This window comes from Vicugna pacos, chromosome 9 (genome assembly GCF_048564905.1).
Source record: "Vicugna pacos chromosome 9, VicPac4, whole genome shotgun sequence".
NCBI classification, from domain to species: domain Eukaryota; kingdom Metazoa; phylum Chordata; class Mammalia; order Artiodactyla; family Camelidae; genus Vicugna; species Vicugna pacos.
This window is the reverse complement of record NC_132995.1, coordinates 4,362,439-4,376,114: the sequence shown is the minus strand read 5'-3', so window position 1 is coordinate 4,376,114 and position 13,676 is coordinate 4,362,439. Positions and strand designations below refer to the sequence as shown.

The 13,676-nt window shown below is 39.6% G+C and overlaps 1 protein-coding gene and 1 non-coding gene across 2 annotated transcripts in view; one reads left to right on the top strand and one right to left on the bottom strand.

Moving 5' to 3' along the window:
- Positions 1-13,676, bottom strand: part of LOC102536505 (zinc finger protein 568-like) — a 63,297-nt gene that overhangs the window by 48,187 nt on the left and 1,434 nt on the right. Inside the window, exons 2-3 of the mRNA XM_072968545.1 lie at positions 12,816-12,905; positions 5,617-5,743 (exon numbers count right to left, since the gene is read on the bottom strand). Of these exons, the coding sequence (XP_072824646.1) occupies positions 5,617-5,743; positions 12,816-12,887 (199 nt within the window). The 5' untranslated portion in view covers positions 12,888-12,905. The remainder of the gene's footprint in view (positions 1-5,616; positions 5,744-12,815; positions 12,906-13,676) is intronic.
- Positions 7,184-7,287, top strand: LOC116282300 (U6 spliceosomal RNA). Its single transcript, XR_004191795.1, has one exon. It is a non-coding gene; the product is annotated as a U6 spliceosomal RNA (small nuclear RNA).

The following is a 13,676-nucleotide window of genomic DNA, read 5'->3' as shown; positions in this document are numbered from 1 at the left end:
TTTTACATTAACAGGTAGTGTGTCAGCTGTATTGCATAAGACATGCTGAAAGACCATCATCTGTAAATCACAACCAACAAATAGTAAGATTCTCCAGTTATCTAACAGCCATTAAGTACAATTTGTACCTACGCAGTACCTTAAATCATCTACTTCACTGGCTCCAAAACACATGCAATAAACAATGAGCACTTGGTAAATTTATTAACTAGGGTCAGACACAATGTCGTTGAGAACAAATTAATAATTCAAACGGATGTTATAAAAACCATGACAAAATATTTATACAGCTTTTTATACAAAAGTAACTTTTGAGTATTTACTACGAAACAGGCAATATTCTAAGCCATCTGACAGCACTAGTTTTTTTAAAAGGCTTGAGGTAAATTAACACGATTTGTCAAATCAGGGCAGTAGACTCAGCGGTTTGGCTCCATGACCCCAAAAGACACAGAAAGTGGTGAGAGAACCAGGATGTGACCTTGGACCTAGACACGGAGACAGTATATTCTTAAGCAAGACTGCCCACCCAGGCAGGATAGATTACAAATATTACAACAAATACCAAGAGTTTAGAAATAAAATGTCCAGGGAGATGCAAGAAGAGGTGAGCTGTGTAACTAATACAGTTATTCAGCCATCCCTTCCAGAAATGGTCTCTGAGTCATCACGGCTGCACACGGTAATTTCGGCTGTGTCCTGGGGAAGGTGTTCAATGGATGAAGAGGGGTCATTTTACAGTGTGAGTCATGTGGAAGGTGGAGGGATGGGTGAGGGAGGGCTGTGGAACCTGGGAAGTTCAGGACAACAACTCACATGTGCTAACAGATAACCATGTTTCCATCCACATCCAGGTACCATGTGAGGAAAGGTCAGGATGGAGAGAGGGTCTGAGTGGAGCACGGGGCACACGCACACATGGGAGCACAGCCAGAGACTGCGCGTCTGTGTGACTGTAACTGCATCATTCACGCCTGCACCTAACATACTGACCTCTAGAGAAAAGACGAATTGATTTAGCAAGTAGGGTACCATTGTCCCATTTTTAACCATGAGAATTACACTATGGGAATGGACAGAAATGAAAGAGATTTAAAACGTCAGAGCGTGACATTGCAAGGAAAAAGCAGAATTACGTCTCACACACTATTTGCTGTGCGATGTATCAAACTGAATATGCCATGCATTCCACTGTCATGTTTATAGTCAAGAAAAACATACATAATATTCCAAGAGATTGTGCAAGAATGTTTTTAGCAGAAATCGGAAGGAAAAACCAGGAAAAGGACAACCAAAGGAGATGGGTGCATTTATTCTGTACACATACATCTTGTTCCACACCTGTTCCCCCCAAAACTGGGGAACATCAACAAAAAGGGAGCACTGAAACCAAACGGGATGCTGTGAGGCCCTCCAGGGGACAAAAGCCTTTCCTAGTCCCATTTCCTATTTGGAGAAAAGGCTTTTGTCTCCTCGACCTTCCCTGAAATCCAAAGAGCAGACTCAAGCAGTTACTGTGAAGGGGTGAGGAAAGGCAGAAACAACGGAACAGCAAGCCCAACATACTCTTTCCCACGATTGGCAGCTTAAACCGTTAACTTGATTTGTGACCCCAAACTGTGGCTGCAACCAGAGGCCCCAAGAGGACTCAAAAGTTGATGACACCTGGAGGGGTCAACAGAGAACCGGAATTCATAACCTGACACGTGGGCTCTGAGTAAATCATAACTGCCCCCACCACCAAGCGCTTCTGCCCTCTCCCGGAAGGAAGCTGAAGGATCCCAAGACCAGGATTTAGGAGCCAGTTTTGCAGGATCAGACAGAGTAACCACGAAAAAAAGTCCCAACACGGTGCCAGAAAGGCTGCGGCTGAGATTCTGCAGCAAAGCTGGAATCACAGACACTCCCCTCCCATCTCCCTTAAAAATCTGACACCCTGTCCAGCCAGGAAGATGGATCTGAAACAAGGCTGGGTCTCCATCATCAGGTTGCCTCCTTGACTAATAAACCTTCCTCTGCTCGGCTTGTCTGGCTTCACGGTGCGTCAGGCACATGAACTTCGTTCGACATCATGATATTTTAATGCATGGTCTCTGTTAGGAAAAGGTGTTAACACTAACACTGCGCTGAAAACAAGGCTTCAACGGAGCAGCTCCTCAGAGCTCTCATCACACTCAGTGGTGAAAGACTGAAAGCTCTTCCTCTAAGATCACAAACAAGACAAGGATATCTGCTCTCACTACTTCCAAAAATCTATTACTGGAAGCGCCAGCAAAGACACATGGGCAGAGAAGGAGACAACTGGTACCACGGCAGCAAAAGGGAGCCAAATTCTCTCTCTTCCCAATGGCCATGATCGGGTATGCGGAAAACCCTGAAGAGTCTGCAAAAGACTTGCTAGAAATAATGACAGCGTTCCAAAAAATTACCAGGTATCAATTCAACATACAAAAATCAAAAGGGTTTCTTAATACCAAAAATGAACACTCAAAAAAGAAACAGAGACAACTATCCCATTTACAAGGGAACAAAAATTAATAAAATATTAGACATAATGTTATACAAGAAGTAAACAATTTATATACTACAAACTAAAAGACTGCTGGAAAATATTAGGAAAGATACAAATAATTGAAAAAGTATCCCATGTTCCTGGACGGGAAGCCAGTATCGACAAGACGTCAACGCCAGCCAAAGTTACCAACAGACACACCCGACCCCGAGAGCAATCCCAGTACCATTCCCATGAAAAACAGGTAGATCGATCGTACAATTCCTGTGGAATCTCAAGAGAGAATGAATAGCAAAAACACGCTTGAACAGAACACATTCAGGGGTCTCACACTTCATTTCAAAACTCACTCCAAAGCTACACTGATCAAAGCAGTGCGGTACTGGCACAGACACAGAGACCACTGGCACAGAACAGACAGATCAGAAAGAGTCTTGCGTACAAGGTCAAGTGACGTTCCACAGGGGTATCAGGACCACTCAGTGCGGGAAGGGCTCTCTAATGATCAAAACATGCTAAGAAAGCTGAGTATCAGAAGAATTTAGTCGGACCATTCTCTTACACTACAGACAAAAATTAACTCAAGATCAATAAAGACCTAAAAGTTAAGTCCTTACTGTATAAAACTCCTAGAAGTAAACATACAGAAAAAGATTCTTGACATTAGATACACCAAAGATGTATCAAATACAATACCAAAAGCACAGGCCCACAAAGTAAAAAAGATAAATTATACTACATCAGAATTACACATTATTGTGCACTAAGCACACTCAATAGAGTGAAAAGACAATCTATGGTACAGGAGAAAAGATCTGCAAATCACATGTCTGATAACAGACAAACACAAAGAATATACAAAGAACTCTAACAGGGACTGGTCACCAGCTCCACCATGGGGGGGCCCTTCCCCAAGCAACCATCCCCCACATCGCAAATACAAAACAAAAACCCTAGGAGTAACATGAAAACAGTAACGTAATGATAAAATAAATCAAAATCACTTCTGATGCAGGGAAACATACAAAATGAAAGTAACAGTGTCTTCAATAAAACAACTGGTGGTTCATCACTGAAGGTATCACTCCACTGCATAATCTCGCATCCAGACGCTTCAAAATCACATGTGCAGGCAGAACTCACACACAGGTGATGGCACACAGAGCATCGACAACGGTGTATGGAGTCAACAGCCCCACAGATGTGAGGATGTGAGCTTGGACACAACTGTCCCCAGGAGAAACCCCTATACTACTGACCGAGGCTCAAAGGGGATGGTCATTACTATTTGTGAACAACAGTGTCACAGTGTCCCAGAGACACGATTTTTTGACATTCCTCAAAACCAGAAAAAAAAAACTGGAAAGATTTATAGGTCAAGGTCTTGAAATACTCTCTGTCTCGTATACAACATGTTGACCACTCTGCTAAGGAGCTTCAAGTGGTGGTGCTGTACGAAGCAGGAAATTATTACAGCATGTGAGGGAGTTTCCTCCATCAAAACTTTTCTGTTACCTAGTAAACCCACCCCATAGAGAGTCCATCATAGTGGTTGACTAGAGGTGGATTATCACAGCAAAGAAACTGAAAAAACCATCAAACCCTAGGACTACGTACTTCAAAAGCAAGTTTTAAGAAGCAAAACTATACAACTAAGGAGAATATAAAATCTGGAAGAGTCTACATTTGAGACTAGCTAGAGCAGTACAAGAGCGGAAAAAATATAACATGTGTGGGTCGGATATTATAGGACCTTGAGAAGGGACCAAGTACTCTACACACAGATGCCAAACTGGGAGCCTGAAAGACGCACATATGCTCCCCTTGTAGGATTTGGGGTCAAAAGAGGATCTCTGTGTCCACTGTCCTTCTACTTGTCCTAAGTAACAATTACAGAAGTTCCAATCCACCTGGTTGTTACAAACAGCCCTGAAGTGCGTGGCAGAAGCAAACGGAAGAAAGGGCTGAGGGATGCAAACAAGCAGACAGGATCTGAGGCAGCTCCACGCAGGTTCTGAGGTGCCAGATGGAATCAAAGAGCAGCCAGTGTTTCCCCATTTTCTGATTAGGTCTTCTAAAAACATCAAATGGGGACGGAACAAAAAAATGTTCAGAGCTTGGAGTCTGGAGGCATCAGCTCTGATCTATATGGACTGAGAACCAAGCATCCAGTGGAATCACGCCCTGAAGGAGATGAGGGGACAAGAGGCCCCTTTAAAACAGTCCCCATCATGCTTCTCAAAGTCAAATAACAATTCCACAGCAAACAGATGGCAGTGTAGATCATGATACAGACTTTGCCTTTGTCTCTGGAGGAGCTGCAGCACCACTGGAGGGTGAAAGAACACATTTTATAAGTTGCAGGACAGAGTGAGAAGTTGAAGAGAAGAAAAATTTCCTGTCAGAGTTTTTGATAAATAAATTTGTTTTCTTAATGAACTCTCCACTATGAGAAAGGATCCCAAACACTATTAATGCTGTGGCTTCCTCTCTGCTCTTCTGAGATCTGACCTGTGTGCACACTTTTCATACATTCCCACCCATTGCGTTTTCTATTTTCACATCATACCCCACAGTCCAGGGCTGTTTCTCTTGCTCCAAAATAGAGGTAATATTCAAATCAGAAATAGAAATTGTTGCCTATCAGAAGGAAGAAATCCAAAGTACTGTGTCTTTTCCAGAATCCTAGCTCTCTGCTCAGCTCAGAAGGGAGGATATTCGGGGCGGGTCTGGAAAAGTATTTCACACATTCATCCACCGCTTGCCTCCTTCTAAATGAAGAGGGGACAGTGTGATATGCGGATATCTAGCTCTCTTCGAAAAACAGAGAGTCAACAGCCAAAAGGTAGAAATACGAAATTGGATATTTTTTAAGAGTTTGCCATTGAGCTTTATACGTAATTAACCTCTAGAACAATCCCTGATGCAACATGAAATGGGCTGACCGTGAAGAAAGGGTCAGTTGAAATTCATGACACCACCTCATGTCTGAGTCAACAGGGCTTTCAGATCAATGAAGCAAAACACAGGCTCCCAAGAGGCACAGAGGGGAAAATGCAAGGACACTCAAGGGCAGATCCTGAATTATAGAGGGCAGTTCTCACCCAGAGACAGCAGGTTCCTGAAGGTCTCCAGCATCACGTCCCTGTACAAGGCCCTCTGAGCAGGGTCCAGGCACTCCCACTCCTCCTGGGAGAACTCGATGGCCACATCCTTGAATGTCAACCCTTCCTGAAATGAAAACACATTTCACCCAGGGGCCACAAGAAGAGTTCTCATCTTCATGAAAACTGAGGAAGAGGAGAGAGGGGTCAGGATTGATGTGGTTGAAGTATGTGTTCTGACAGATCCATGGAAGGGTATCTGAAGCAAACTGTGTGTCCCTTAAACTCTTATGCTTTTTTTTGTTTTATTCTTTTAAATTTTTTTATTGAAGTATTGTCAGTTTACAATGTTGTGTCAATTTCTAGTGTACCACATAATATTTCAGTCATACAAATAAATATATATTCTTTTCTTATATTTTTTCACCATAGGTTACTTAAATCATTCTCCTTTTGATAAGTATATCATCCAGTTAGTAGGGATTTTTCATCTTTGTGGAAAACCCATGAAACACATGTACATGGAACAGGCTGTTATGTGCAGAAGTGTTACATATTCTGTCCTACACACTGAGTGACAGTCAATATCTAGATGAGCTACAGAATGAGTAGTGTCTTCAGAGATGACAAAGTCCACATCAGCTTTACAAAAATGTCAAAATCTCAATTATGATGGTAACAATAATGATTAAAGTGTTGGAATACTTCCTATAAGCTAAAGATTCCTCAAAGTAAGTATTTTACAGGCATGAATTTGTTATCAACATAATAGCTCATTAGAGAAAATCTACTCTCATCTGACAGAGGGCAAAACTGTGTCAGAGACACTGAGAAACTCAACTCAAAAAGCTAAGAAATGTCACAGCAAGCACCTAACTCAGAAGGTTGGGCTTTGAAACTGAAGTTTAGGAATAAAACAGTGAAGCAACAGAGAGAACATTGAAAGTACACTGACAGAGGGTTTCCTGAGAAAACCTGAAAGAAATACAAAGTGAATGACATAAAACAGCATGAAAGTCCATTAGACATATGGGCACACACACACAGGCACATACACATAAAATGTTCGTAATCTTACTACTATTTAAACCGTTAATATGATAGTGCAGAAAAAAATAATAAAAAAATAAAAGATTAAAAAAAATTTTTTAAGGTAGTGCAGAAAAAATTTCAGGCCATGGAATATATTGAAGATAAAATTTAAAAGGAAAAAAGATATAAGGTACAGTTTTGAAATCATGACTTCTTATCAAAACCATAGACTTCCACATCCATAAACTCATGAACACACCTGTCTACACAAAATTAACTGAAATGAGAGAAGTTTTCTCTTGATATATTTGTGGACAATTTTTTTTAATCATCATTTATTCAGTTTTCCCCTAATGAAACATTGATACAAAATTACAAAAGTTATTCGTATTACACATTATTTTCACAGATTGAGAACAAAATTATCATAATAATAAAGTTCAACATTTCTAGAAGCATTAAAAATCATGATAAAAAATATAATCATTAAGCAAGAACACTTCACCAAAAGTAACTATCAGAAGGAAACATTTAAGTGCTAGCTTCTGCAGCGCGGATACTACAACTGGGACAAAACAGAGATTAGCGTGGCCCCTGGGCAAACAAGACATGCAAATTCCTGAAGCCTTCCTTACTTTTAAACAAAATCGACAAACCTCTGGCCAAGATTACCAAGAAGAAAAGAGAGAGGACCCTACCCCTGCCCCGCCACCTCCAAAAAAATAAGAAATAAGAGAAATGGCAACCAATACCACAGTAACACCAAACAATCTTAAGAGACTATTACGAACAATTATATGCCAACAAATTTGGGACAACCTAGAAGAAATGAACAAGTTTCTAGAAACATACAGCCCACCAAAACTGAATCAAGAAGAAATAACATAATTTGAAAATACTGGTCACTAGAAGTGCAATAGAATCTGTAATAAAAAAAAAATCCGCACAAACAAAAGTCCAGGGTCAGACAGCTTTACTGGGGAATTCTACTAAACATACAAAGAACTTATACCAGTCCTTCTCAAACTCTTCCAAAAGCATCAAGAGGAGGGAACACTCCCAAACTCATTCTATGAAGCAACCATTAGTCTGAAACCAAAGCCAGACAAAGACACTACTAAAAAAGAAAATTACAGGCCAATATCTTTGATGAATACAAAGACAAAAATTCTCAACAAAATATTAGCAAACCAGATATAACAACACATAAAGATGACAAATTGCAATTAAATCAGATTCATCTCAGGCTCACAAGGATGGGTCAACATATGCAATTCAATCAATGTAATACATCACAACAATAGAAAAAATAAAAACTATATGATCATCTCAAGGGACACAGAAAAAACATTCCATAATATTTAACATCCTTCATGATAAAACACTCACCAAAGTGGCTACAGAGGGAACATATCTCAACATAATAGAATCTGACAAACCCACAGCCAACATAAAACTCAACAGTAAAAAGCTGAAAGCTTCCTGCTAAAATCTGAAGTAAGACAAGGACACCCATGCTCACCATTTCTATTCAACATAGTATTTGCAGTCCTAGCCATAGTAATCAGATAAGAAAAAGAATTAATGATCCAAATAGGAAGGGAAAAGGTAAAATTGTCACTATATGCAGATAACATAATATTATATATAGAAAACCCTAAAAATTCTACACAAAAATTACTACAGCTGATAAACAAATTCAGCAAAGTAGCAGAATACATGGTTAACATACAGAACTCCGTTGCGTATCTTCATGCTAACAATGAAATATTAGAAAAGTTAAAAAAGAAAAGCCTTTTAAAATCGCATCAAAAAAAAAAAACCTTAGAAATAAACCTGACCAAGGAGGTGAAAGATTTATATGCTGAGGCCTATAAAAGACTGAAAAAGAAAATTAAAGATGATTTAAAGAAATGGAAAGATATCACATACTCTTGGATTGGAAGAATTAAAATTGTTAAAATGGCCACACTACCCAAAGCAATCTACAGATTTAATGTGATACCTATCAAATTACTCAGGACACTTTTCACAGAACAAGAACAAATAACCTTAAAATTCATATGGAATCACAAAAGACTCAGAATTGTCAAGACAATACTACAGAAATAGAACAAAGCTGGAAGCATAACACTCCCAGACTTCAGATGATACCACGGAGCTACAGTAATCAAAACAAAGTGTTATTGGCACAAAAACAGACATATGGATTGATGGAACAGAATACAGAGCCTAGAAATAAACCCACACACCAAGGTCAATTGATCTTCAAGAAAGGAGGCAAGAACACACAATGGAGAGAAGACAGCCTCCTCAGCAAGTGTGCTGGGAAGGCTGAACAGCCACATGTAAATCAGTGAAGTCAGAACACTCCCTCACACCATACACAGAAATGAACTCAAAATGACTTAAAGACTGAAACAAAAGACAAGACATCTTAAGAGTCCTAGAAGAAAACATATGTAAAACATTCTCTGACATAAATGGTACCAATGTTTTCCTGGGTCGGTATACCAAGGCAATAGAAATAAATGCAAATGTAAACAAATGGGACCCAATGAAACTTACAAGTTTTTGCACAGCAAAGGAAACCATAAGCCAAATGAAAAGACAAATTATGGGGGAAAATATACTTAAATGATACGACTGACAAGGGCTTAATTTCCATAATATACAAACAGTTCAAACAACTCAATAACAAAAAAGCAAACAACCCAATCAAAAAGTGCACAGAAGACCTAAACAAGCAATTCTCCAGTGAAGACATACAGATGGCCAATAGGCACATGAAAAGATGTTCAGTATCACTAATTATCAGAGAAATGCAGATCAAAACTAGAAAACAGATACCACCTCATGCCAGTCAGAATGGCCATCAGTAAAAAGTCCACAAACGATAAATGCTGGAGAGGGTGTGGAGAAAAGGGAATCTTCCTACACTGTTGGTGGGATTGTAATTTGGTGAAGCCACTATGGAGATTTTTTAAAAAACTGAAAGTACAGTTACGATATGATCTAGCAATCCCACTTCTGGGCATTTATCTGTAGAAAACTCTAATTCAAAAATATACATGCTCCCCAGTGTTCACAGCAGCCCTATTTACAATAGCCAAGACATGGAAGCAACCTAAATGTCCTTTGAAAGATGACTGCATAAAGAAATTGTGGTGTGTATACACAGTAGAATACTACTCAGTCACAAAAAAGAATGAAATAATGCCACTGGCAGCAACATGCATGGACAAAGGCATTATCATAGTAAATGTAGTAAGCCAGACGGAGATGGACAAATATCGTATGATATCCCTTACAAGTGGAATCTAACAAAATGATATAAATCAACTTATTTACAAAACAGACAGTCTCACGGACATAGAAAACAAATTCATGGTTACCAAAAAGAAAGAGGGGAAAGGATAAATTTCGACTTTCAGATTGACAGATACATACTACTATGTATAAAACAGAAAAACAATAGCACAGGGAACTATATCCAGTATCTTGAAACAATCTTTAATGGAGAAGAATACATATATGTATAACTGTATCACTATGCTGTACACCAGAAACTAACAGAACATTGCAAATCAACTACAGTTCAATTAAGAAAAAAAAAAAAAAGGAAACACTAGATGCATGCCCTCTGAAATAACAGTGGAGTGAAGGGGGCTGGCCAGGGGTCCTGTTTTCCACCACCGTACAGGGTGCCTGAGTGGGGAGCACGAGAGGAAGTAACAGCAGGAGAAACAGAGAGTGACAGACACAGAGAGAGTGTGAGACAAAGTTCAGAGAGTTGAAACTATTAACATTCACAGATCTAAGGAGATGGAAAAGCTAAAAATGAAAGGATGAAAAAAGATATTCCATCCTAAAGAGAGCAGGATGACTACCTTATACCAGACAAAACAAAGCCAAAATCTGACACAAAATACAAACGATGTTGCATAATGTTAAATGGGTCAACTCACCGAGAAGATATAACAAGTAAAAACATGTGTACGTCTAACATTACAGCTCCCCCAAAAGAAGCAAACACCAACAGAAGCGAAGAGAGGAACAGACATCAGCACAGTAATAGTATACGAGACTTCAGTGACCCAGTGTTACTCCTGGATGAAACCAAACAGAAGATCAATAAGGGAAATGAGCACGTGAACAACACTATACACAAACGGACATAACAGACATGCACAGACCACTCAGCCCAACAACAGCAAAAACACATGCTTCTCAGGCACACGGGAAACACTCTCCAGGACAGACTGCATGTTAGGCCACAAAAGAAACCTTAACAAATTTAAGAGATTGAGACCATAAAAGGTATCTTCCCCGAGTACAATGAAATAAAAGAAAACATAAACAGCAGAAGGAAAAAAGAAATTCTGCAAACCACAGAACTTAAACTCATTCTTACACAACCAATGGGACAAAGAAGAAATCACATGGAAATTTTAGGATATTGGGATGAAAACAAAAATGCAACATACCACACACCAAAATTTATAACATGCAGTGAAGGCTGTAGTGAAAGAGAATTCTACACAGCAAAATGGTTACAACAAAAAGGGAAAAGATTTCAAATCAGAAATCTATTTTTACATTTCAAGGAAGTACAAAGAGAAGAAAAGACTAAATCTAATTTTAGCAGAAGTAAAGAGGTTAATAAGAAAGATTTTACCAGAGCTAAATGAAACGGAAATTAGAAAAACACGAAAGTCAACACGCCAAGAACTGGTGTTTTAAAAAAATTAACTGGAAAACCCGACTAAGAAAAAAGACAGAAGATACAAATAACAAAAAGATATGTGAAACAGGACATTAAAAAATGTCTTTGACATCAGTTGCAAGGTATTATAAGGGAGTAGTGTAAACAATAACGCTAATAAATTGCATAATCTCGAACATAGAGGTAAATTATTAGACACATACAACCTACTAAACCTTAATCATTAAGAAATAAAAAATCTGAACAGAAAGATAACTGGAGAGATTCAAGCAGTAATCAAAAACCTCAAATAAAAACCCAAAACCAAATACATACAATGCAGAATTCTACCAAACATTTAAAAAAGAATTACCTATAATCCTGCTAAAAATGTTACAGAGTTGAAGAGGGAACACTGGTAAACTCACTCTATGGACCTGGAATAATTCTGAAACCAAACCCAGAGACGACCCAACTAGAAAGGAAAACTAAAAACCAATGCCCATGATGAATACTGATGCAAAATCCATAACAAATACTAGCAAATCAACTTCAACAGCACATTAACTGACTTCATAACCAAGAGTATTTTATTCCTATAAGGGAAGGAGGACTCAACATATAAAAATTAATTCATTTGATAGATCACATTAACAGATTAAAAGAAAAAACCATACATGATCATCTCAATTGACGCAGAAAAAGGAATCTGACAAAATTCAATAACTTTAGAAGATACATTCAACAAACTAGAAACAGAAAATTATGTCAAAATATACTGTTCAACAAAGTACTGAAAATCCAAGCTAGCCTTATCTGCATCAAAAGTAAAAACATCTGTGTGTCAAAGGGCACAACTGACACAATGAAGATGGAATCTGAAGAATGGAGGTGATGAAAGAGATTTTAAAAATTTCCAACTCCCAGACATTTAGCTTGATTTCACTGTTTAAAATTGATAACAGAATAAAAGACTTTCTATCACTGATGTCTCTTTCTGAACTTTCCTTTCCATCCCCAATCATTAAGATTTTTTAACATCAGTGACACACGTATTTAAACAAATTTCCCCTTATTGATCTATTTCCAGGTTTTACCAGGTATTGTGCATATTAATCTCTGACTTCCCTGTGCGGCTTCTTTCTCTGGTTTACAGAGAGCAGACAGTGCACCCAGATGGGCCCCTCAACTCTCCCTGCTGCCCACAGCACTGACTCCGTGTCTCCAATCCACGGGGGTGAAGCTCGCCCAGGACGCTGCCCAGGGAACCGCTTCACAAGTTCCAGGTCCCGGGGTCCCGGGGGTGGAGTCTGAGTGGGGAGGACAGGCGCTGAGGGAGGGCCCTGGGTGACTGTGAATATACAGGTGTCAGGCAGGATACTTTGGAGTCAGACAGGATTAGCAAGTCCAAAGGGCATTTCAGGAAGGACAGACTGAGAATCCAGTGAGAATATGACTTTACCTGAGAAATAGCCATTTCTGATTTCTTTTCTGTCCTCTTCCTCCTGTTCTGGGCTTCATCCTCAGACAACATGAGTCTTTAGAGGTCAGTCTTCAAAGTGGAAAACATGCTGTTTAATGCTTAGAATCAACACATACCTCCCTGTGCAATAACCACACACACAGGGGAGACCTCACCATGTGGGACAGACAGTCCACTGCTGCCCACTGTCACAGGAGGGACTCAGGACAGGAAACTCCACACACAGACAAACAAGGGAGTTTCCCCACACTGTTCTCAGATCACCCTCCCCTCCTGGTGAGTCCCTCCCCTACACGGCAGCAGTGGGCGCCTCAGCTGGACCCAACAACCCCCTTCAAGTTACAGATCAGGCCCTGATCCATTCCCACACAGAGCAGAGCAGAGCCCCCTGCCTCTCAGCCCAGATCTCAGCCCTCAGGATGGGAGGACTCAGAGTCAGGATGCTCAGTGAGGGACCCAGACTGGAATCACCTGGGGGCCCTTAAATATCATTGAGGTTCCCACCAAGACTATTTGAAGGGAAATCTCTGGTCAGAGGGGACAAAACATGGCTCTATGATTTGACATTTCTAGTTTCCACATAAAATATCTTTCTTCTTCTGTCATAATAATGTCATAATTTATGGGTGACGTAAATTTTCCACCGCCATTCATTTGTCAACATTTTAGTTCTTTCTCCATCTTGGCTGTTGTGAATAGTGCAGTAATGCTCACTGGAGTGCAAATATTTCCCTCAATATGATTTCAGTGCCTTTGGATATCAAGCCACATGTGCATCACTTAAGCATACAAACTTTAAATATACTGCATTCTAAAGCCACAAATCAATACATCAGAAAT